This window comes from Dufourea novaeangliae, unplaced genomic scaffold, assembly GCF_001272555.1.
Source record: "Dufourea novaeangliae isolate 0120121106 unplaced genomic scaffold, ASM127255v1 scaffold1, whole genome shotgun sequence".
In the NCBI taxonomy this organism is placed as follows: domain Eukaryota; kingdom Metazoa; phylum Arthropoda; class Insecta; order Hymenoptera; family Halictidae; genus Dufourea; species Dufourea novaeangliae.
In genome coordinates, this window is record NW_015373885.1 from 1,087,593 (window position 1) to 1,111,372 (window position 23,780).

At 39.1% G+C, this 23,780-nt stretch overlaps 2 protein-coding genes across 2 annotated transcripts; one reads left to right on the plus strand and one right to left on the minus strand.

Annotated features, from left to right (window-relative positions):
* On the minus strand, positions 1-22,857 carry LOC107193460 (centrosomal protein of 135 kDa-like). Its single transcript, XM_015582910.1, has 18 exons — positions 22,665-22,857; positions 22,088-22,366; positions 21,567-21,799; positions 21,150-21,342; positions 20,919-21,085; positions 20,647-20,842; positions 20,374-20,565; positions 20,162-20,313; positions 20,002-20,097; positions 19,670-19,899; positions 19,296-19,506; positions 19,097-19,212; positions 2,365-2,644; positions 1,699-1,896; positions 1,406-1,582; positions 1,118-1,320; positions 907-1,038; positions 1-55 (listed from the first exon to the last, which is right to left on the minus strand). Exons 1-18 carry the CDS (start codon positions 22,855-22,857, stop codon positions 1-3), a joined length of 3,303 nt encoding a protein of 1,100 aa, XP_015438396.1.
* On the plus strand, positions 11,320-18,902 carry LOC107193470. The gene is made up of 5 exons (XM_015582919.1): positions 11,320-11,522; positions 16,945-17,113; positions 17,256-17,449; positions 17,577-17,908; positions 17,986-18,902. Exons 1-5 carry the CDS (start codon positions 11,509-11,511, stop codon positions 18,687-18,689), a joined length of 1,413 nt encoding a protein of 470 aa, XP_015438405.1. The 5' UTR covers positions 11,320-11,508; the 3' UTR covers positions 18,690-18,902.
* Positions 22,858-23,780: the final 923 nt, after the last annotated feature.

Sequence of the window (23,780 nt, forward strand, 5' to 3'; positions counted from 1 at the left end):
TTATATAACCACATTTAAATCTACGTTAATACTGTCAGGTGTTGAATTTAAAGACCTGCAAGTAAAAAAAAAATCACGTGGAAATTAAGCAGAAGTAGTTTTTGAAAGATATTAGTTACAATACGCTGCATCAAGAAAAGTTACTACGACATTTATTTATTACTTTGTGCAAAAAAAGCGATGTTATATTAAAACTGCTATTAAATGAAACAGTCCATTACAAAATAGTTTATATATGATTACAACTATAAATGTTTATTAGCGTTAGAACTTTTTTGCCTTGAGGCATCTGCTTGGTTGTTCGAAACAGAAGATAGGTTTGGCAATCTATTCGATGGTGCATTCTGTGAAACCTTTTTCGAGGGTGCACACTTGCAATCCAACGGAAAGGAATGTCGCGCAGCTTTAAGAGTGTGGGAGTGTTTGGGAGTCGAGGTATAAGGTTTCTTCAGCCAGTCAACTTGCCTGGCAGGTTCAATTTCGTTTGTCAATGTTCAGATATGACAGGATAAAATAGTGCAGAAGTGGAAAGTAATAGTCACTTCAAGCTCATATCATGGTACACAATTGAATTAGGCTTTAAGTTTAACTGTAGTAGCTCAAAATATCATTAGAACAAAGTATTTGCTAACAACACGAAAAATTAAACAACTCCCTACATTGACAACCTTACACTTAAGACTTCCACTTCCACATTTAGGATTATTATTAGTGTATTTTATAGCTTTACCTGTATGCCGTATCGTTTGACCCATTAGGAATTTTGTTATTAGGGATTGGATGTGCGGTTTTTTCGGGCGAATCGTCATAGGGTTCTGAATGTCTACAAGATCAATGATCCAGAAGATCACCTTGGATCTACTAATTTTCCAATAATGCATATAGAATATTTTTTGAAATAAATACCTCCGATTTTCTTCATCCTTTCGAACACGATCAAATCTCTCATCCGTCACTTGTCTACGAAGCTTGCTAATCTGTTTGGAATATTCAGCAGCCTGGGTTTGATATTGTCGAAGTTCCGCCGATTCCGAGGATCTGGAGTATTAATAAACAGAACAGGGTTGGTAAATTTCTTCGGTTAAACATTACAACAATTATACACGTTGTTGCTTACAATTTAATTTGGAGCTCAGACACTTTCGTCTGCAATCTGGACATCTCATTTTGTAGTTTCTGATTGTTAGCTTGCACAGTTATGGACTCCTGTCTAGCCTGATCTAAAAGCATTTCCAAACGTTCCACTGTCGCGCGATCTCTGTTCATTTGATCCTGGATTATTGTCTGTTCCGTTTTCAATTTAGCAATCTGCATGTCGTACTGAAAAAATGAGAACAGGCGTTCACCACCAATTCGTTTGTTCGTATATTTTACACATTTCTCTCCAATTCACTTGTTCCTTTACTTGTGCTTTAAGCGTATCCTTGTCATCCAGCTGATGCATAAGCGTGTCCTTTTGCTGATCGAGTTTTACACAGATATCTCGGACGGCGGTTAAATCGTGCTCCGTTCTGTGTCTCTGTTCATCTTGCTGACGCAACTGAGTCTCCATACTGGCGACATTTTGAGTCAACTCGCTGATCTATTGGATACAAACTCGAGTTAAGATTCAATATACTCTCGCGTCGTGCAAAGCAAAGCATCCCCTAACTAACTTAAGAAACTAACGGAACGCCAAAACATATTTAAACCTCAGACCTGGGTCTCGTAGCCGCTTATCAGACTGTCTTTGTCGGCCAATTGTCGTTCCATATCTAATAAACGATCCCTAGCCGTTTGAAGCGCTCCTCTAGCCTCGGCTGCCTCGGACTCTAAGCTGTGATTATTGTTCTCCAAAACAGTCGCCTCCATGCTGAGACTCCTGAAGTGATTCAGCATCTCTGTTCTCTCGTTCTCCTGTGAATTCAATGAAATATTCAATTACAGGGCGTAGCTAACAATTATTAACGATGAGAGACCAAAATGGGAGTTTACTCGAAATTCATTCTGGCCAAAGGTCATCCCAAGGTCTCCTTACACACTTCATAGATAAAATCTTACAACGTTTTTTCTTGTCTAACAAAAGCGAGAAAGACATCAAACTTGGTAAGGCTACAGTCTACTCTTCAGGCTATGTAAATTGACACCTTTGGATCAGTCAAGGTCATAGATAGAATAGAAATGTACGAACCGTGCCAAGCGACATGTAAATAGGGAACCGTGTTCGGTAAACCAAATAAGAAATAAAAACAGTCTCCCCTCTCTGGTTCGACTAACTTCCACTTTACCCTGACCTTGGGGATTGTTTGAAGTACACAGATTCGGTGTGCTTACCATTCAGCCAGGGTAATTCCCATTCTCATTAGTCAATCCATTTACAGTCACCTTTCTGTTCAGGAGTTCTTCAGCTCGTCGCACCTCGCTGACATAGGTCTGGAGTTGTCGTTTCAGATCGAAAGACTCCGCCCTGGACGCTTCCAGTTCACGTTGCAAGTTCCTCACCTCGCAGGTACACGCGGCTAGATCGTCCTGAATCCTTCGGTTCTCTTGGATCGCGTTTTCGCGATCGTAAGTGCCCGTTTGCAATTGTCGTTGGAGATTCTCCATCTCCAGTTGCATCGAACGCATCCGCCTTTCTTGGTCCGCGGCCTGCTCGATGGTCAGTCTGTCGCCATGGAAATAAAAATTCAATTCTTAGTTGCACAGTTCTATTCGACAGTGATTTACAGTAATCGATTAACAATATTCCAACTGTATTCTAATTTACAATGATTAATCGGTGATTGAAGTTTTACATGTTAAGGTCATTTCAAGGTCGAAAGTGAAAACAATGGTAACGGTTCGAGGGGTAATAATAAAAAGAGGGTATTTCCAAAGGTCGCGTGAAACGAGGACCCAACACATTGGTCACGAACGCCTACGTCACAGTATTAATATTTAATCCGTGTCTATTCGATTACGCGAATTGCACACGGTCAATTCTCGTGGCGCAAGCAGCGTTCCAAAAAGGGGACAAGGGCACGAGGCACGAGGCCCCGACGAATTAGGCGTCTACCCGCGATCGTGTAACCGACAGTTGCTTAATTCCCTTCTCGAAAAATATATTTACGTGGCTGGATCCTCTGGTTTCGCTTGTGGATCACGTAGCCACGGGAACGGCATTATTAGGGAGCTAAACGCGGAATACGCAAGGATCGGACGAAGGAATCGGGTAGAAAGCTGACGTTTGAATCCCGAGGTGCGACGACGTTGCGCGTGTCGCGTCATTAAAACGCGATTGTTCAATCATCGACAGCCGCCAACAGAATCTTCTCACTTAGAAAGTCAAAGGGTCCGATTTCATTTTTATTGCGTCTCCAGCGAATTTCGCCGTTTGACGACCATTGGTGTCGATGGAATTATAACGTCTGAAGAAAAAGGGAAATATGTAATTTTTGGGGGAATCGGAGATAACCTACCTCAGTTGGTTACTAATCACCTGATTTTTGTTGTGAAACTAAAAATTTCATATATATCTTCCAATATATCTTCAATTCTATACGGATCCACATACTATTTGTATAATTCCTATAAGTAGTCAGCATTTAACCATTCTATTATTCGAATGCCTTCGTTGCTCATCGTAAATGTGATCCCATAACCGAGGTCACAAGAATGAACGTCGGTTTAGAGATTGAATTTCAAATCAGATGGAACATCGATTGGGAACGAAATCGACAGTGACGCTCGAAAACACGCTGCATCGTGTTCGTCTGCCGGATGATCGATCCTCCGTATCTCTCGATTACGTGTCCATCGATTACGTAACACGCGGGAGCAGAGCCGGCGTGGTTCGAAAAGGAAAACGTCTGAACGACCTGTACACCGAACAGACAGACGACTTTCTCTCATCTCGGCGTCCTTCCTCGGCGCAGGCAGCTTCCCCCGATGCTCCCGTGTATCCGACCGCCTCGATCTTTTCCCTCCGCACGAAAGTGAAAATAACCTCTGGACTATCGGAAATTCGATGGATCGTGTTCGTGGATTCGATAGGTCGCGTTCACGAATTCGATAGGCCGCGTTCACGAACGTATCCTACTCACACGACAGGCAGTTCGGTCAAGGTAGCATTTCTGGAACGGATCCTTCGAATCCATTATTTTCGAGACTAAAGCTTTCGGTTTTCTATCGTGAGTCCTTCAACCACTACTTCCACAAATCAATTTCTAATGTGCAACAGGACAATCGGAGATTGACGGTGAGTATTTTTCAATATGAGAATCTACTTGCTCTTTGTTTTGTTTCGAGAAGTTCGTACCCTTACGAATAAACTGGGCTTCCGCTAGGGGAAAACGCGGAGTAGGGGTAAGGGCCTCCTACCAGTTTGTAAATTTATTTCAAGTACAGAAATAAATTTTAAAGCGAATATTAAGTTGGCATAAATTTCAGTAACTCCCAAAACTAAATGGTAGATCTTTCGCAAACCTCAATTTTAACATTTATTTCAGTACATGAATTAAATTTACCTTTACCATTTATTTTAATTACCCTTACTCTTACGCCACTTTTTCCCCTAGCGGAAGCCGAGTTTGCTCGCAAGGGTACATTCGGATCGAGAATATCGATAGCGTGAGTACGTCGAAGCAGCACGATATTTCGAATCGATCACGACTTCGCGATAAGAACAGTTGGAACGTGTCACGGACCCCCCGCGAGAAGAATGTACCACGGTGGAATTCCCATGTTTATGGAAACGGACAAATAAAAAGTAACTAAACTACCCGACGTTTTCCCGTGACGCTTCGAAACGCGGAAGATCTCAGGAGTCATCTCGTTTGTCGTGCTCAACGAAAAGACGTACGCGACCATACACCGTAAACTCTGACCACGTGAGCCAGATTTCGTCTCTCGTTCCCTCTGTCGGTTCCGTCCGTGACTCTTTCTCTCTCGTCGCGGAATTTGCACTCGTAGAAGGAAAGTTGACCGACGCGATGTTAGAGCGCGAGAGTGTCATAGAAAGCTGCGAGTTCCGGTTGGGCGAAGCGTTGTCGCGGGGTGCAAAATCGGCATCGTTTGAGGCGTCGTCAGATTTGACAGAATTATGCAGCTTGCATCATAGTATTAAGCGTACAAGTAAGTCGACCACAAACTTTTGTGAAATCAGGGTTTGTTTCAATGAAAATCGAGGATCTATGACGAACTTTCCAACAATCTACACCATTATTAGCTAACGAACAGTCTAGAAGATATTTTCAATTCAAAATATATTGACAGGTAATCGAAAAAGTAGGAGGTTACTTGTTAGTAATAGTTAGTAATTACACATCTAGGATGATGCTTGGTTCACTCAGATAGCCAGTCCCCAGATTTTTCTCGCCTAGACCCTGGTCTAGTGGATTATTATATGTTATACAATTCTATTCTATAGATTTTAGCTAATATTGGATATTATTCTACGGATTAGTCTATCCTACAGTATTAAGACTCCAAGTTAAGTATTCAATAGTTTAGAGAACATTCCGTTCTCACTGCGAATGCAGTACATTGAAAATGTCATAAGCTACCTATAATATTCAGACCATACGTTTCTATATTTAATATTGTTTACTAGTATATTAATATTTCCCACGGTGGAACACGAGAATGTATAACAAGAATTCTTCTTTCCCCAACTTATAATCCACTCGATTATAAAAATTTCAAGATTTCCATTTCTCCCGCCATTTTTCACTTTCTGCGCCGACTATTCGTTCCGACGTTTAATTGATTTAATCTGTAATAAATACAATACAACGCTCGAGAGTCAGCACGGAAGAAGGTGAATGGCGATAAAAACGGAATGAAAAGAAAACCAACCGATGATTTATAACATTTATGGGAGCGTACCGTTTTCATACGCGTCGGCTTTACCCATGAAACGACCACGGAAGTTCAACGGTATTACCATTTCCTTCCAGCTTAATTACCGTCTGGGGTTTAATCATTTCCCCTCTGAGGCAGACTTTCATGAGCCGCAGAATCGACTATGAAAACCAACGTTGATCCCCTCCCCCGGTTACGTGTTTCACGCGCGCATAATACTCATGACGAGCCGTAGGAAAAAGAAAGGTGCGCAAAACCGTCGATTTTAACCCTTTAACGGTGAAATTTTGTTTTGAAAATGAGTATTGGCATACGTAATGGACTTAATTTTTTCATTTTAATAAAAGAAATATATTATTAAATTTTTACTAATATTTCAATTTTAATTTACCAACGAGCAGTGGTGGAAACCAGTTTTTGGATTTCAGAAAATCGCGTTTTTCTTTATGAATTCGAACGGTATCTGAGAAATATTTGTAAGTTCACGGTGAACTATAAGTTTGAATTCTCGACGAAACGAAATTGCAGAAACAAAATACCGATCGTTGATCGTAATTTAAATCGATTAACGAGGTACGCGTAACCAGACACTTTCTACGAAATCCGAAAGTTTGGAAGGATGTTTGTTTTTTTTTACCCTTACGTAATGTTACGATTTTTCGACGATTTTCAAAGTTACCTTCCGTTCGAAGATCGAGGGAATGTATGGATCGTCTTTCTTATCTGATCCGGTGGTTATAAATTTAATCGGCGTGTAATCTTGTCCCTGATCCGTCGTTCATCTTGTTAGAATGTATCTGAATATTTATACAATTCCTCGCGATTTTTTTCACGGATCTTTTATGTGTTTCTGCTTCTTGGTATCCCACAAGGATGTACATACCTACATAGTTTTCAAGGATTGTATGTAGGAATGGTGCGCCCAGAACGGTATTCATAGGGTGGTTAAATACAGGAACAGGAACTAGTGATGAACGATACAGTATCGATACTTCTGAATTCAAATATCGATACTTCTCAATTCAAATAGTTTAAATATCGATACTGGACTATATCGTCACATTAAATATCGGTACAAAATATCGATATTTGAATTGAAAAGTATCGATTCTTGAATTGAGAGGTATCGATATTTGAATTGAAAAGTACCGATAGTTGAATTGAAAAGTATCGATATTTGAATTGAAAAGTACCGATAGTTGAATTGAAAAGTATCGATACTTCCCAATTCAAATATCGATACTTCTCAATTCAAATAGTTTAAATATCGATACTGAACTATATCGTCACATTAAATATCGGTACAAAATATCGATATTTGAATTGAAAAGTATCGATTCTTGAATTGAGAAGTATCGATATTTGAATTGAAAAGTACCGATAGTTGAATTAGAAAGTATCGATACTTGAATTGAGAAGTATCGATATTCAAAATATTAATAATGTATCGCCCATCACTAATCGATACAATTCAAATGAATCGCCATCGCTAGTACACAGTGCGCTCGATGATTCTTGCCGTTTCTACCAAAGCAGATTAAGGCTCAGACGGCAAGAATCATCGGAGCAGTGCACACTGGGAACTCCAATATCAGAATTTCACGCGTCGCGTTCCACATAGTCACGGGGTTAACGAACAAGAAAGAAGTGAGAACAAAGGGGGCAGAGGAGGATCCGTGTCGAATCGAATTCAAGGTTCCGTCGCGACACAACGAAGGTCATCGTACGTCCGTGTCTCAGTCCGTTAGACCCTCGTCGTTGAGCAAGACGTATAACTTTCGTTCTCGTACGCGCCGAAGAATGTCCCTGAAATCGGATCCCGGTCGCGTCGTTGCATACGCGTCGAAGTATTCCAAACTGCAATCGGTCTCGATCGCAACTCGAGGATTTCGAATTCCTTTCGGAGAACTCGTGAAAACGGTTACTGCAACGGATTCCGCCTCCTTGAACATCGCTTCTTGCCGCGTCATATCTCGGGAACGACAGTAAAGGTTTCCTACGTAACGATTTTATTCCCCTTCTCGAAAGTTTATTTCATAAATTATATAATTTTCAGGCGGTGACAATTTTCGAAGCTTTCTGACCGCCATCGTGAGACATATATTGTCTTTGTGAAGGAAAAACATCACAGACATATCTGTTTGGGAGCTAATACCGATGCTCTCAGGACATCTGATGGAATACTTGGTTCAAGTTCGTTCGGAGAGATAGAAAAACTCGAAATTTCCGGTAACTCCGAAAAATTATAAAAATATAAAACAAGGAAATTTCAAGCGATCTTATATATAAAATTCCAGAGGACGTAGAGGATACGAATAGGACACCATTTGTTTCCTTCGAAATATTTTCCAAATCATCCAGCTTCTTCCAAAAATGATCCAACACTTTCGTCACTACTCTGGTCCCTATTAATCTCAAAGAATAAACCAGAAGGGGACAGTATACAGATGATATTCCTGAATCAGGGTGGGGCAAAGTCAACGTCCCAAGTTTCGACGCTAGAAATTCGTTGAACCCGAGAGGTCGAGTGCATCGGCCTAACCTCTTTCACACAAGCCTCACGGCGGTCTGTACCGATCATCGCGCCCAGAGAACACTATCGTACGTGTCACGATGTCAAAACGGACGCCCTTTTCGTGGTGCCGTTCACCTTTTACCGTTACTGGCAAAGGGCATTACACGGTTCCTCGAAACACGGCGGAGGATGTCGCCGCCGTGGGAGCCGACTCGCACAATCCGCCAACAGGAAGAACCGTTGTAATCCTCTCCTGTTTGGTCTCCGTCTAGAGATTACGTGATCTCTCTGTGAAACTCTGGACCTGGCTGCTGTTGCTCTGAATCTCTGAACGAGCGCCATTTTCGTGCTATCCGGCCATGTATCCGGCAGAGTTGGGCAAATTTTATTTCGAATGAAGTCCCATGATTTATTCGTGAATACCGAACAACGATTTTATTCGACGAAAAATTATTCGTTAGTCACGAATACGTCTTTATTCGTTATTTTGAATAACTCCATAGCCAAACCTTCCAATCTATGGATAGGAACTCGAGGGGTGGGGTGAGGTAAGGGGAACCCCTTTTCTTATCTTGATAAAATTTTCATATTGAGCACTCATCGACGATTTACTGTATTAATCGTTTCCATTTGGTTCACCTCGATCTACTCTACCGTGAAAGATCAAACCGGAGTCCCATATTTCGAAGCAAGGTTTACAGAAACCAAGATGGAATCCAGAACTTGCGGTAGATTAATGTCAAAGTACATAACCCCAAAACCCTCCTAAAAAATTCTAGATCTGTAGTTTCTGAGCATCACCGAATAAAGAGTGACGCCTGTTGACGGGTCTCGGCGCCTCTCGCTGTCGCAACAACCCTGATCGGTCGCGCAACAGGGTTTCCAAGTAAGAACCTCAAACATCGATTACGCGTTTCCCTGTTACTGGACCCCAAGAGCCGCCGGGGCCTGATCCTCGGTTCCTTTCGGAATTATGCAACGGCCCGTAACGAAAGTACAGCTTCCTTCGGATGCTCCTTTCTCGCGGCGATCACGATCGCTGTCGACCTTTCGGAGGTCGATCCACGAACGGAAGATTTCGATCGCGCGAAATATTTCGCAATTGGGGGAATCCATGTTACAATCCGCTCGGGAGCCGTGGTGTGCAAGCGTTGCCGGGAGAATTCCTTACCATAGGGAAAAGATGGCGTCACGTAGAACTACATAAGACGAATACGACTTGTGCACACCATACTAATACAGTAAATTCTCGATGAGTGTTCGTTTTAATCTCTATAATCCAGCTCAGAGTATTATTAGTATTGAGTTATTACATGTTACGAACACAATAAGATACTCATACCAATTCTCAACCGCAAACTAGAAATTTGCATATTTATCGGTTTGGTGTAAGGAGGATGGTATATATACATATACACAAACACAATGATAATCAAATAATCAAGTCGTAAAATTAAAAAAAAAACTGAAGAAAAATCGGTTCTTGATTTTTAAAGAAAAGAATTGATCCACAGAAAAATTGAGCAACGAAAAATCATTTCAAAAGATCGATCTTCTGATGAATCGAATCGGTATCGGACATCCCTACTGGCAACACTGGTGGTGCGTATTGCAACGCGTCCGGGTGTACCTATTATGTAAAAAAAAAAACCGTACATAAAACGTAGACCGTTGCCGCTAGATCGAGCGGATTCCAATGGGATTGGGAAACGTTCGTTGATTTCATTCCCCATTGTACCTACATCGACCGTTACGAAAGCCCACGCACCGATAGTTGCTGCTCCCTCGACACATTCTAGGCGGCGGTGCTCGCGGATTCGGAGGCGTTAAGAAAGATACCGGAGCCGGATACGGGGACGGTATCCAGCGGACAGGTACCGTTTTTAGACGATTCCTCGGACTCGTAACAACCGTGTACAGCGAGAATTCTTCGGCTCGAAAGGTTGTTCGTGTTTTATGGAGGATCATATCGCGAGTGCATAGATATTTCACCATTGGTAAATCTGTGTTTCGTGGATTCCATCGGGAGTATTGGTAACGACTCTGTTTCACGATGCACTGGTCGCCAGTGTTTTCAAGATTTACAAAATTTAGGATACATATATATCTGAATCCTAGAACCAGAATGTATTAAGTCTACTTTATTTTAAAGATGACATTTTACATGTTTCTTGTATGGGAATTTTTCACTCGTAAAAATTATTTCGTTCTAAGTCGCTTAGTTTTTAATATAATAGTGTAGAAGTGATATTAAGTCCATATCTTAACCCGACCCGAACAATCTAAAGTCCTGAATTCTCACCGAACGGTTCCAAATTCACGAGACTTTTAAACCTTTCATTGTCCTCACCTCTAAATTTTGAAAAATGTGACTTAATACACTTTGGCTCTGGAGTCTAAATATAGATGATAATAATAGAATATGGAAACTATCTGAAAATGGTACGTGAAGAGAGAAATACACGATGGTCAAAGTGACCCAGGTCATTCCAAGATCCGTCTATACACATAGGTAGACAGTGATTCAAGCAACAATCACGTCGATCAATATTGCACAAATTTCCTCGATGATCTAACTGAAATTTACCCAACGCTTTCTACTCGTTACATATTAAAATCCTCATCAAGCACAGTAACCTTTAAATCACCCTACAACTCTCATCGGTGAAAACCCAATAATATTGTATCGAGTTCACGGAACGGAACGTGTCGACATAATATCGCAGGATTATCTAACCTCAAAACCGATGATTTACAATTTACATAATCGACGAAATCCCCGGATCCTGGAAAGAAGATCGGGGTACGAGCAGAAAAAAGTTTACCCCCCTCTCCCTTCGGTTTTACACCTAGTCTGAACTACCAAAAAAAGGAACGACGGATGGTGAACCGAGGGATTCGGTCGCGGGGGCAAGTTAGGTAACCGTGTGAAGTCCGCGGGAGGAGGCGATTCGGTCGTCGATGTTCAGTCCTGTTCAGTCCGAACGCGGTGCCCGAGCCGGCAGCATCGTTTCGCTACTCGCGTGTCTCCTACGTGTCGATACGCAGGATGTCGAACGGTCGAGATAAAAGGACACGGTGAAACCCCCCAGTGCGTGTATATCCTCCTCTTTGTGTGATATGTGATAACTCGTGAACGGTCCTCTTCTTCGACGAGATACATACCCGCCACCATGAATCCCTCACTGTAAGTCACGGAAACGTATTTCCTTTCTTTGGGGGAGGAATATACTCGTGGATCGTAGAGTATACTCAACTAAATACATTATTAATGTTTTTGTTTAAAAGAGATTGTGAAATAAACGTCACGAACACAGGGTGCAGACATTAACGAAAATTTATAATTTTGGTAGTTTATTTACGAGAAGAATGCAATTGGAATTTAATTTTTTTATGTCTGTTGTTATATATTATGTTGTATGTAACATTCACTGTCTATTTTACTTGTTAGGTATTATGTTTGTTTTATTTGTTATATATAAATTATGCTTATTGCATTCTTGTGCAAATATTATGAACCTATAGAATACGCGGCCTGGTCAGGAATTGTGTAAAGATCGCATTCGGATTTTTAATCACGCTGTTATTTTTTCACTGATGTATCCCGTGCCGGTTGGACCTAAATTTACGTTCCGATATAGAAACTCATGCATAGAAAAAATTATTCAACTTGCATATATTTGTATATTTTACAATTGCATAAATATCTGCGGTCTATATACCACATTATTCCACTATGCACTTTTGTGTACTAAAGGGAATTTTGCATCGTATTTATCTGCAGTATTGTAAATATCGAAAAATTATTATAGTTCATATCAATGCATCGTGTTTATCCGAGTACAATACATTCTGATATGGGGCCGCCATATTAGTTTGGATATTGTGTCCTTCATTAAGATTCGACCTTTTTCTTACACAGTGGTCAAAAGCAATGTAATTGTTTTTACATGATAGCGTTTAGGGTGTTCACTGCAGTACTGTAAACACGACGCAGAAGTAAGAACGGTAATAATTTATCAATGGACATGACAGAATTCCCATTAGTGTAGAAAAGTGTATATTAGGTTAATGTGATATATAGACTGCAGATGTTTATGCAAGTGTAACATATAAAAGTGTATGCAAAGTGAATAATTTTTTCTTTATATGAGTTTTTATGGCAAAACGTAAAATTGCTATCTAACTGCACGGAATATATCGGTGAAAAAATGTACCGGCGTAATTAAAAACTCGAACGCACCATAGAGAGCTACCAAAGGAATTCGATTGCTCCTTCCTGCATTTCTTAAAAGGCCAACCGATCGTTTACTTTTCCAGGATATTGCGCTGTAAAACCTCGAAAACCTAAATACTAATCAGCATATTGTTTAAGTTTTATTAATTAGATTTTTCTGCACTTTTCAATATTCTATCATAGATAAAGCCGTTGCACAACTACAATGCCAGACTTGAAAAGGTCGTCCAGTTTCTCCCGCGCAAATGTCACGACGTGATCTTTACGATAGATTTTAATAGAATTTCTTTGAGTAGATACTCTTCACCACTCAATCTAAATCAAACCCAATTCCAACATAGGAACTGTATTCAACGAAAGTTATCCTAATCCTAAATGGGGTATTCAATTTGAATAAACAACTCTGAGTAGACATCGATCTAGCACAATAGTATACAGAATCTACTCAATAGAATTCAAAATTGACAGACACCTAAGAACCTCTATATACTGACGTGCAAACTCGGATTCCTTTAGGGGAAAAAATAATGTTGGGGTAAGGGCCTCCTACCGCTTGATAAATTAATTTCGAATACTAAAATAAATGTTAAACCGAATGTTAATTTGACATAAATTTCAGTAATTCCCAAAACTAAATGGTAGAAGGCCCTTCACCTACCTCACTTTTTCCCCCTAGCGGAAGCCGAGTTTGCTCGTGGGTGTAGATTTGAACGTTCACAAAGAAGATTGGCGAAGTTAACCTAGCCCTTACGGTACTATACATATTCAGGCGCATACGTCACTTTCATGTGTGTCCATGTAAAGACGCCCTCTGTTAGGACCCGGCCATAAACCATGTTGCAATTACTCGGGCGAGACAACACAAGAGCGTTTAGTGTCTCGATACTCTGTCTCAAAAGTGTTAACAAAAGTGGATTCAAGTAATAAAACGTCCACTAACGAATCATTAAACTTTATCTAACCACACGGAGAAAGCTGTTCTGCAATAAATGTACGAAGTTGGAGAACAATCGCAATTCGTACGTACGAAGTGTATCGTGAGCATTAAGTCGAATCGTCACAGGAAACGTCGGGTCTATGAAGCGTCTGCTCTATAATAACACGACTGACTACTGACATAACGCTCTTGATTTTTATCGCGTGTTACGGGACCGCGTGTTATGTAACTGCTCGTAAAAACTGAAAGGGAGCTGGGACGCGGGAGCCAAGCATGGAAACGTCGAGCGCGTCGGAAAGTAGACCAAGAACGGAGGATCTCGATTCGAGTTCACTCGAAACACGTCGTTTAACCTGTTTCACGTTTTTTTTTTATACACGAAAATATTTCGACGCTGAAGTAAATTAGTGAAGAAAACCTTTACGAGATTTGAATTCTTGAATCAGACAGTTCCCTATTTCATGAATCTGTGACTGAGGAGATTTACTGCGGATTTTATAAATTTGTAAAGAGTTGAGTTGCTTGACGAGGTTTTTATTTTACCTGGAACCATATAAAACTCTGAATCTCAAAATTTTGTTTGCCTCCGATTTCTGTTATTTACTCCGTAAAAATTTGTGTTTGCTATATAACATCTAATATATTACTAAATGCTACAAAGCCAGTTGTAATTGTCGACTGAAACGACAGCGTTCTGTTCCAGAGGGAGTTGTACAAAATTGAATCTGGGGTGTTAAAACACAATATATAGAGTTCAGGTTATAAATTTTCTGCTGTTGAAAAGAATTGCTTTGAATTGAAGATTTGTTGTTAGATGTACTGCGTTAAAAATTATTTCAAATTTTCGGAACATTGTGCAGGGTGAAGGAACTCTATCCACTTCACGATTTGTCCGTCTAAATAGATTGAGAACCGAATAAGTGGGTATCGTACCTATATAGTCTGTCATCGTTACAAGGCGAACAGCAATGCGAGCAAACGTTCGCGACATCCATGACCGCCGAACCTCTCGGAAATGAATGACACTAATGATTTCCAGCCGGGCTCTACAGTAATTCGTACGAACAACATATTATACAAGGTGTAAAGGGTCACCTACCCACCCGCACACTAAGAATTTTTCACCGAATACTGCCATTATTGCAAACTCAGTTACCATAGTTACAGCCTTTTGACAGTCAGTTGTTCCCCACAGGGGATCTCCCAACGTCAACCGGATGGGCTTATGATAATCAACAAACGGACTTCAAATTGTATGCATCTGTAGCGTAACATATGTTTAATTCAATAATTAATTTACTTTCAGTCTAATAGAACTGTTAATGAGAACGATCAATGGTTCATTCATTATGCTTATTTTCAATGTTCCAAAGTTAACCTAAAAAAATTCGCATGTATAGCCGATTTCAAGCTTCAGTCATCCAATGAGGAAAGGATAAACAACACATTCTAATACCAGTGTAGACATCCCAATTGTCACCGGTTTACGCGAAGTTTGCCTCGTTACGCGATTACGACGATGATAATTTACCTTGACGGTTCGTGGATTAAAATGCGGTGAACGTGAAAGCGGTTATGTAATACTCCCCCGGTGAACCGGTAATTGGACGATTGTGCGGCGACCGATTAATTAATAACAAGGACTGTTGCTCCCGCACAAATTTCAGTTGGAACAACAGTCCACTTTTACTTCTCATGTGTACCAAGTCACAATGAAGCAATTACCCGGGAAGAAGAAACACAGGTTCCTTGTAATTTCACGCGAACAGCTCGTTCAATATCGATTGTAATCGCGAGTGGAATAACGGTATCGTAATCGATGATCTCATATCGATCTTACGTGATCGGTCGAATTGTGTATCGTTCTTAAAAAAAAATAAATATCGATTCTTAGAAATATAGTACTTCATATTCGTATTCACGACTGTTATTAAACGATTCGTGTTAGTTGTTTGGTGAATTAATTTAATAAACAACTGAACTATTGTATTCTCCGTCAATGAAAATACGAAATAAAAAAAGATCATCAATCAGTGTCGCACACATTTTTGAAATTCGTCATGAATGCTCTCACTTTTCATTCGCGCAAACTAGTCATACTGGTTTGACAGTGGGAAGCAATAATTATACCGGAAAAGGAAGCGCGACATTCCGGAACGAATGGTAGTTCTTCAACCAGGACGATTCTCATATCATCTGATCTACAGTGATACTGTACAAGATAATTCTCTTTTCACCGTATTACATATAGAGTTATATTAGCGCATACGAAACTTTAGTCATACGAACAAGGTTTTTACGAGAAAAGAATCGAAAGAAGTAAATTGTACCGATAACAAAGGGACGTTTAAACAGAGCTACTCGTCCAGTGAAGAGAATTTTAATCGTACAGTAGCGCACGCCATTGGGCCAATAAACTAGAACAGCGAATGAAAAAATGTAATTAATAAAACGACATTAAGCGGTCTCGAAAACTCGTTTCTCGGCTGCAGTGGAAAGTCATGGAAGAAAGCTTGCCTAGTAACTGTTGTTAGAATTTAATTGCCAAGGTTCCTTTGGATCTTGTAACCGCTTCCGCGATTTAGGAAGAAAAAACCCACGCAACTTTGTTGACGTAATAACCTCAAACGTTGCCCTGCGAATTCAATCCCTCGCGATTCCATTGAATAGAATTACTAAACCACTGTATAATTTTCGTAGACTTGCAAGCTGAATGCAAAACCTCATTCAGGTTTTCTATTCAATTTTGTTCCGGTAAAAATTGAAAGTGTCGCCTGAAATCGATGAATAAAGAACCCATACAGTTCAAACATAATGCTGCACTTATGAGTGGACACTCGAAAGAGACACGACGCCTCGATCCATCAGAGTAACGACCACCGGATACCGCTTAAAATCCACCGGTCATTTAGAATGCTCGGAACCAAAGAAAGAGAAATAAGAGGAAAGTGTTTTTGCTTTCAGTTTGCAAGTCGCGAAGCGTTCGTACAGCCAGGTATATTCTTATTCTACACGCATGTCGTCATCCAGTGCCCTGCTACCAGGGACAATGCCATTGCCATAGTGAAACAGTGAAAGTATGGTCATTTTATTTCTGTCGTGCTTCTACTCTTCCCCGCCCGTTCCCTCGATCTTGACATACGTATATACACGGCTACAACTGTTTCTATCGCAATCACTGTTTCCCTGTTCTCATGTTCAATCAAACTAGACTCTGTTCAAATATCTCTCCCTTTCAATAAAACATTTCTTCTCTGTATTACCGATCTGCCTATAAAGCATTCTTTGCATTACTGATCGACCTACAGAAGATACTGATTCAAAATTTCGTTTAATGTCTGCAAATTGTACGGTCAAATTCTTGTAATTAATAAACACAGATGACCTGACCTTGTCTATAACTTCACCTAAACGTGAACCCAAAATATGTTTCAGCGCTCTAAGGAATCTGCTGGTCACTATTTGGTTCACAACGGTCGATGTTAGATCAGCGATAATGCCACCGCCATGGGCAGATCCCTCGAGTAATCCTTGCGCCGCCCAACCACGTGGCTGGCAATTGTTATTTTGGCCACCGGATGGAAAGTGTTACAAAATATTCCAGGCAGGTGCTTGCATTTCTCTTTCTGGAGACTAACACACGCCCTCTCCTAATAGATCTGATTTAGGAGGAACTACACATTTCTGCTTCACGTCTTTCACAATTTCCAGCAAACTGTTCCACATGTAATGAATTTGTTTAACAGATCGGACCACCGTGTCCAGAGACAATGGAACTGGGACCAGCTGCAGGTGGGGGCGGAACAGTGGCAGAATGCAGATGCCCACCTGGAACTGCACAGTCTCCCAGAGATGCTCTCTGCCATTTGATATACACAAGAACATCCTGTCCAAGGGGACAGTTCTTTGCTCCGGTACCAGAAATATCTGGAAAATCTAGGTAGTACTAAGCCACGGTATTTGATCAATCCAACGATTATGCGACTCTAGAGACATCTAGATTTTAAAATAATACAAATCGTCTTAAATACGCGAACAGCGATAAACAATTGTAATTTCTAATGAAGATGGGGTGTCTGCCGCGACCCAGAACCGTGCCCGGAACAAGGAGAAGTGTATTGGCCTAGGGATAACAAGTGTTACCCAAAATTCACCAGGGGACCATGTCCGAAAGGTGAACTTCTTACTGTAGACGAAGATGGACTGGCAGTGTGTTCCTGTTCAACGACAGGCGAACTTGGAAGGTATCACTGGCCAGGAAGCATAGGAGGCTGCCATGAACATTATACTAAAGGTCCATGTACAGAACCCGGAGAATTATTTTTACCAGGCAGTGTATGTGGTTGCCAGCACGAACTACCTCATTATCATGAGCCAACAGGAATGTGCTATCAGTTAGGTGAGATACAGACCGTAACGAAAATTTGTTCTCCTCACTGGACTTCGGTTTTAAATAATTTATGAATATATTGATAGGTGGTATTGGTCCATGCTTAAAAGGACATCAGTTTGTTATAACGAATACAATAGCCAACGAAGACACTGTTCAAGCTCGATGCATTTGTAAACCGGATCATGTACTCTATGACGATGGATTCTGCTACAGACTCTATACAAGAGGACCCTGCGAACATGGTCATATGTTAATAAATTCAACTACATGTGTGCCTGTACCTTGTAAACGAGGACGATTATATTTCCCTGAAGAGAAAACGTGTTATAAAGTGGGCACGAAGGGACCATGCCCAAGTGGCCAGATTGTTTTGTACGATCACAATGTCCGACCATCCATCGATGGAATCAGTTACAATGGTGTATGTGGATGCACCAATGCGCTTAGAGACTCCGAAAAGTGCTCGGAAGACAATAATAACAGTTGCGAGTCAACGCCAGGGATGGTGGTGATAAATAAAACGTGTTACAAATTGTATACGCAGGGCCCCTGCACGGCAGGCGAATGGTTGGTCGCTAATAGAACACCGAAACCAACTTTGTGGAAAAACGAGGAATCGGAACCGAGAGCTAGGTGTGAATGCAGACCTGGTTACACGAGGATGACAGAAAGTTCAAAAGTTTCTGAACTAGAAAGTAACAATCTCCTTTCTCCGGGTGGCTGTCAGCCACCTACAGTCAGTTTAGCGAGGTTTCTTAATGAAAGAGCGAAGTCAATCAATGTTTAAGTAAAAGAAAGACTATATACGCCCATAAATACGTCCGTGATATAAAAGCTGAGCTGCTTGTGTGCTGAAAAATGTGTGTAAATAGTGTTGTACAAATACTGCGCGTAAAAAGAACTTTTAATACTCCCGCCTAGATGTCATAAGTATTCCTATTTATTTTAAAAAGCATTTTTATGCGGAGCTTTTTTCGAAAAGTCCAGCTTTGTACACCACCCCCCTTTTGATTAAGATTCGAGTAACTTAAATATTTAATTATATCTGGATCACAGGTATTATAGAATTATATTTAGTATTCAACGATCACGCTGTAAATATAATTTATACGAATATTTTGGGAGTATAACAAATTTCTCCCTGACAAATAACACTTTTTTGTAACAAATATTGAATACAAAAGAGGTACTTACTCGTTTTTATGTTGCAGTTCACGAAACTGCTGCTCGCTTCCTGTCACCACTTGATCCTTTAGCATAATTTCCCTCTCTAGAGCAGCTATTCTTTCGGTCTTTTCGTCCAGTACCATCTAACAAGAATAAGTTAGTTTTACAATATAGATCATTCTACGTAATACTGTACATATTAATTAAAAAAGTGTGAATTACTCACTAACAACTGATCCTTTTCATGGTCCAAGTGCGCCATAGTCGCCTTCAAATGATTAATTTCTTGATGTAAATCCTCCGCTTGATTTTGAAACTGAAGCTGCTGTCGCTCCATCATTCTGTTGCGTTCCAACGCCTTATTCAATTCGGACTTCGATTGTGTTAATTGATTCTGAGTGTCTCCCAGTGCCTGATCAGTCTGATCTTGCAGTGCCCTAAATACGTATATCGATTTAAGTTACTTCGTACAAGGTAAATTGGTGACATATAATGTTAAATGTTACTATCGTTGATGAATGTACAATCTGGTAGTTGCTTTGACATGTCTATGAGTAATCAAGTAATATTCTTAGCTCTTATAGGAGGAAAAAAAAATACCTAAGTTGGAAATACTGTGTACGTTGAGTTGCCAGTTCTGATTTGGTTCGCTTCAGCTCTTCTCGTAGATCCTCTAACTGATCTTTCAGTCCAGTTATCGTTGCTTTCCGTGCTCCTTGCGTAAGGAGAAGATCTTGATGTTCTTTTTCTACCTGTTTCAGACGAGTTTCTACCTCGGACAAATTTTCTCTCAGTCGACGTTGCTCGGACGTATGTGCTTCTGCTGCCATCTTACATGTAATGATATTTAATATAACCAGAGTGTTGGGGCAGAGAGTGAGTGTGTTATTACATAGTTATGTTATAATGTGTTATAAGGGCAACACAAGTACCTTTAATCTCTCACGCAATGCATCACGTTCTTCTATTAGTCGTTCAACATCGGCTCGTGCAATATCCCGCTCATATTCCAAACGTTCAATAGTATTCTACGAAATAATGCATTAATTTGATAATGAACAATTTTTATACGAAATTATTCATACTTTTTACCTTCATTTTGTTACTGTCTTTGAAATTTGGAGGAGAACAATTGCATGAAGTACCACGTTTGCACAAATTACACGGTCGATAAGACGCTTTGTGTTCGGTTTTGTCATTTTGTAATCGTGTTTCCATATTCATTTTCTCTCGTTGCAATTCATCTATCACACAATTAAGATATTTCTAGATTTCATTAGATCGTGCTTTATTGAATAACTTACCTGTAATGTAACCATTATGCTTCCATTTCTCTTTAATCCCCTTTAAATGAGCTCCAACATCAGGTTGTAACACTTCCTTCGTATGCATTTGTCCATTCAACAATTTATTGCTATACTGCAACTGAACGATATCTTGTCTTTGTCTTTCATTTTCTTTGGCCAGTCGTTCTATCTCATCATTTAAATTCTTTTCTATAAAATTATACATGAATTGTTCAGGAAATACAACGAATGATTTGTTAATACAAAGCTGTTAATAAAAATCATTTGTACCAATTACTGTTAACTCGTTTATTCTATTTATCATATGTTTTTTCTCATCCAATGTAGATTCCAGGTTGCGTTGAATGTTGCGTTTCTCCAGTCGACAGGCATCAAGATCTGCTCTTAATTCTTGCACTTCTCTACGCTCAACGGTCAGTTCTCCTTCTAAGACGTGCACTTGAGTCATTGCATTTTCTAACTTTTGCTGGGTGAAAATAAATTCAATGAAAAAACTTGTCATAATTCAATTTAATTTTAGAAATATTGTAAGAAGTAACTACTTGAAGCTTTGAGACTCTCTCGTTATTTTCTTTAACTGCGGAATTACAGTCAGCTTCCACAGCTAAGGCTATATGATCTATATCCCTCAGTTCCTTTTCCAGTTCTTCATTTCGATCAGCAAGTTTAAGTGCTTGAGTCATGGCATCGTGTTGTTTACTTAAAGCTTCTGCGAAGGATACATAGTAAGCATAAAAGTAGTGCATTCTAATATTTTATATTTTCGTTTTCACCTTTTAATTTCTCTTCCAATTCTAACTTTTCTTGCTGAAGAATCTTCAGCTCGTGAAGACCTATATTATCACTGTATTTTGTATTAGCTATTTCTTTGTTTTTACAAGGGCAATCTTTTGAAACTGCTGAATATGGTCTACCACCTTCTAACATTTTTTTCAATCGTATAATTTCTTTTTCTTTGGCAGTTACCTGTAAATAGATTCGTGTAATGTATATACATGTTTAAAAATTTGATCTCTTAATATGTATACAGAATAATGAATTCGAACAGATATGCATGCATTTAATAGCCAATAGATGTATCGCCACTCTCCACTAATTACAAGCTCATGCAATGCATTCGATGTCAAGCATTTCCATAGTTTGAGCAGGAATTCCACAAGATCACATGCATATAGTTATTAATAATATACCTGACTATTCAATGTCTGCACATTCTCAGTCTGTAATGAGAATTCTCCTTTTAATTTTGTTACCTCGTGAGTCAAACAGTTCATTTTATGGTCTGCCATGCTAATCAAATCAATGACTTTTGGGTCCACTGTGCTCAAATTAGGTATAGAAGGGGTTTTAGCCACAATTTTTGGTGGCAGGTCACTTTCTACAATTGGTCTTCGAAGAGGATAACACGGACGTTTCTTGGAAGCTGCAAAAATAATGCAGTTTTCAATTTAAACTTTTTATAGATTATACAACTTCTGTTGTAATCCTATTTATAATGTTAAGACGAATACAATATGTGTCAATTATTAAGAGTTAAGTACAATCACTAAAAATAATACAAAGTTCTTCAATGAAGTTTAGACATTTATCAATAAATGAATTAATACTGGGTTATGTAAATAATTATATTCAAACTGTTATATTTCTTTTATCATTACAAATCAAGTGTAGAGAGATAAATTAAAATACATATAAGAAGGAAACTTATTACCTAATCCAACATTACTGATTTTTGGCTTCAAGCACTTTCCTTGGAGCTCTGAAATTTTCTTGGATTTCCTGGAAGATTCAGTTTCTAATTCCTTAATTCTGTGCAAATTACGAGATGACGCGAGCTGGAGATCATTACATTCACGCTCTAATTTTTGTATTTCTTTCTTGAACTCCTTGATCTGCTTCTGATGACTTTCCTTTGCCTTTATCAAATCTAAGTGAAGCTGGTTGCATTCTTGTATTAACCTTGCATTGTCACATTTGTAAGGATCAATTGCTAATTGTAATTGGGATTGTGCCTACACATACAATGAAGGCAATAAATTATATAAAAATATTATAAAAGCCTACATAATTTATTCTTTATTATTATATTAAAAATGTTTTTTATATTTCATGAATTAATTCATATAATACTGACATTATATTGTTTCATATAAAGTGTGATTTGAAAATATGTTATAATATTACAGAGAAATTATTATCCATGTATATATATATAGTTTTATTCAACCTGATGACCTAATATGCCTCTATTGTTTTTCATTAGAAGTAATCTGAAATAATAAACATACGAACCTCAATATTTTCTTGTGCAATACTCTTAAAATGCTTTAAGCTCTCAGTCGTCTGAAGAAGATCAGCAAGCAACTTCTCTATTAAAGGTAATGCATCCAAACTTATTGAATGCTTATATCCTAAACTATCCAAATGCTTGCGAACAGTTCGGTATCTGACTGCTATATTAAAATCGTTTTCCGTACTCATTTTCAATAATTGTAGAAATAGTATCCCTTGTATTAGTCCTCAAGCATATAATGTTTAACGTTCAGTTTCGAGTAATAATTATAAAGCCTCGCTTGTAAATAGTATACTGTTCGTTCAAAATTTATTTCAAAACAGTTCGAATGTACAAATGTTACTAATTTTAAAACATATTATATAGAAAATAGCCATGATATAACCAAGACGTTGTAAAAAGCGTTTCAAGCTTCGTCAAGTTAACATATTTGCTGGAACCGGCTTTTTCTTTAAAACAATTGTTCTTACTTTATCGTACACGCACATTGTTTTTAATTATTTTTGTAAATAACGCTTATTGTTATTGCACACTCTGTTCAACAATAGACGCGTATTCACGTCTACCAGTCGACTATAAAACAATGACGCGTTGCTGGGTACAGTTGGGTAGATTGTTGGCGGAAAGAAAAAGATTGAAGAAGATCAAAGACCCGAACGGGCAGGGGATACACGGTTTACTATCCTATATATACAATATATTACTATAGTCATCTGTATATAATATAAGAGGGGTAGAAATATGGTTGTGTGTCAGCATGGTGGAAGTAAAGTGGGAGACAACGGTAGGTAATAGTAGAGGGGATGCCGTTCTGTTTCACCGGTCTCACCTGTCCCACTGTTTGTAGTACAAACTTTGTACTCACTACCTACTGGACTTAAACTATCATCAGGATAGATGGGTTTAATAAAGTGATACAACACAATGAATTTGTAATCAATTAATATTACTTTTTATTGTCTATATACATTTTTATACAGTTTACATCTGTTTCATTTGTATGTTGTAAAAAGTTTAGAATCCTTTATGATTATCAGACTGTAGATGTTCAGACAAATATAAAATAAAGTTATTAAAATGGAACTTATAGACGGTGGAACATATGTTGTAT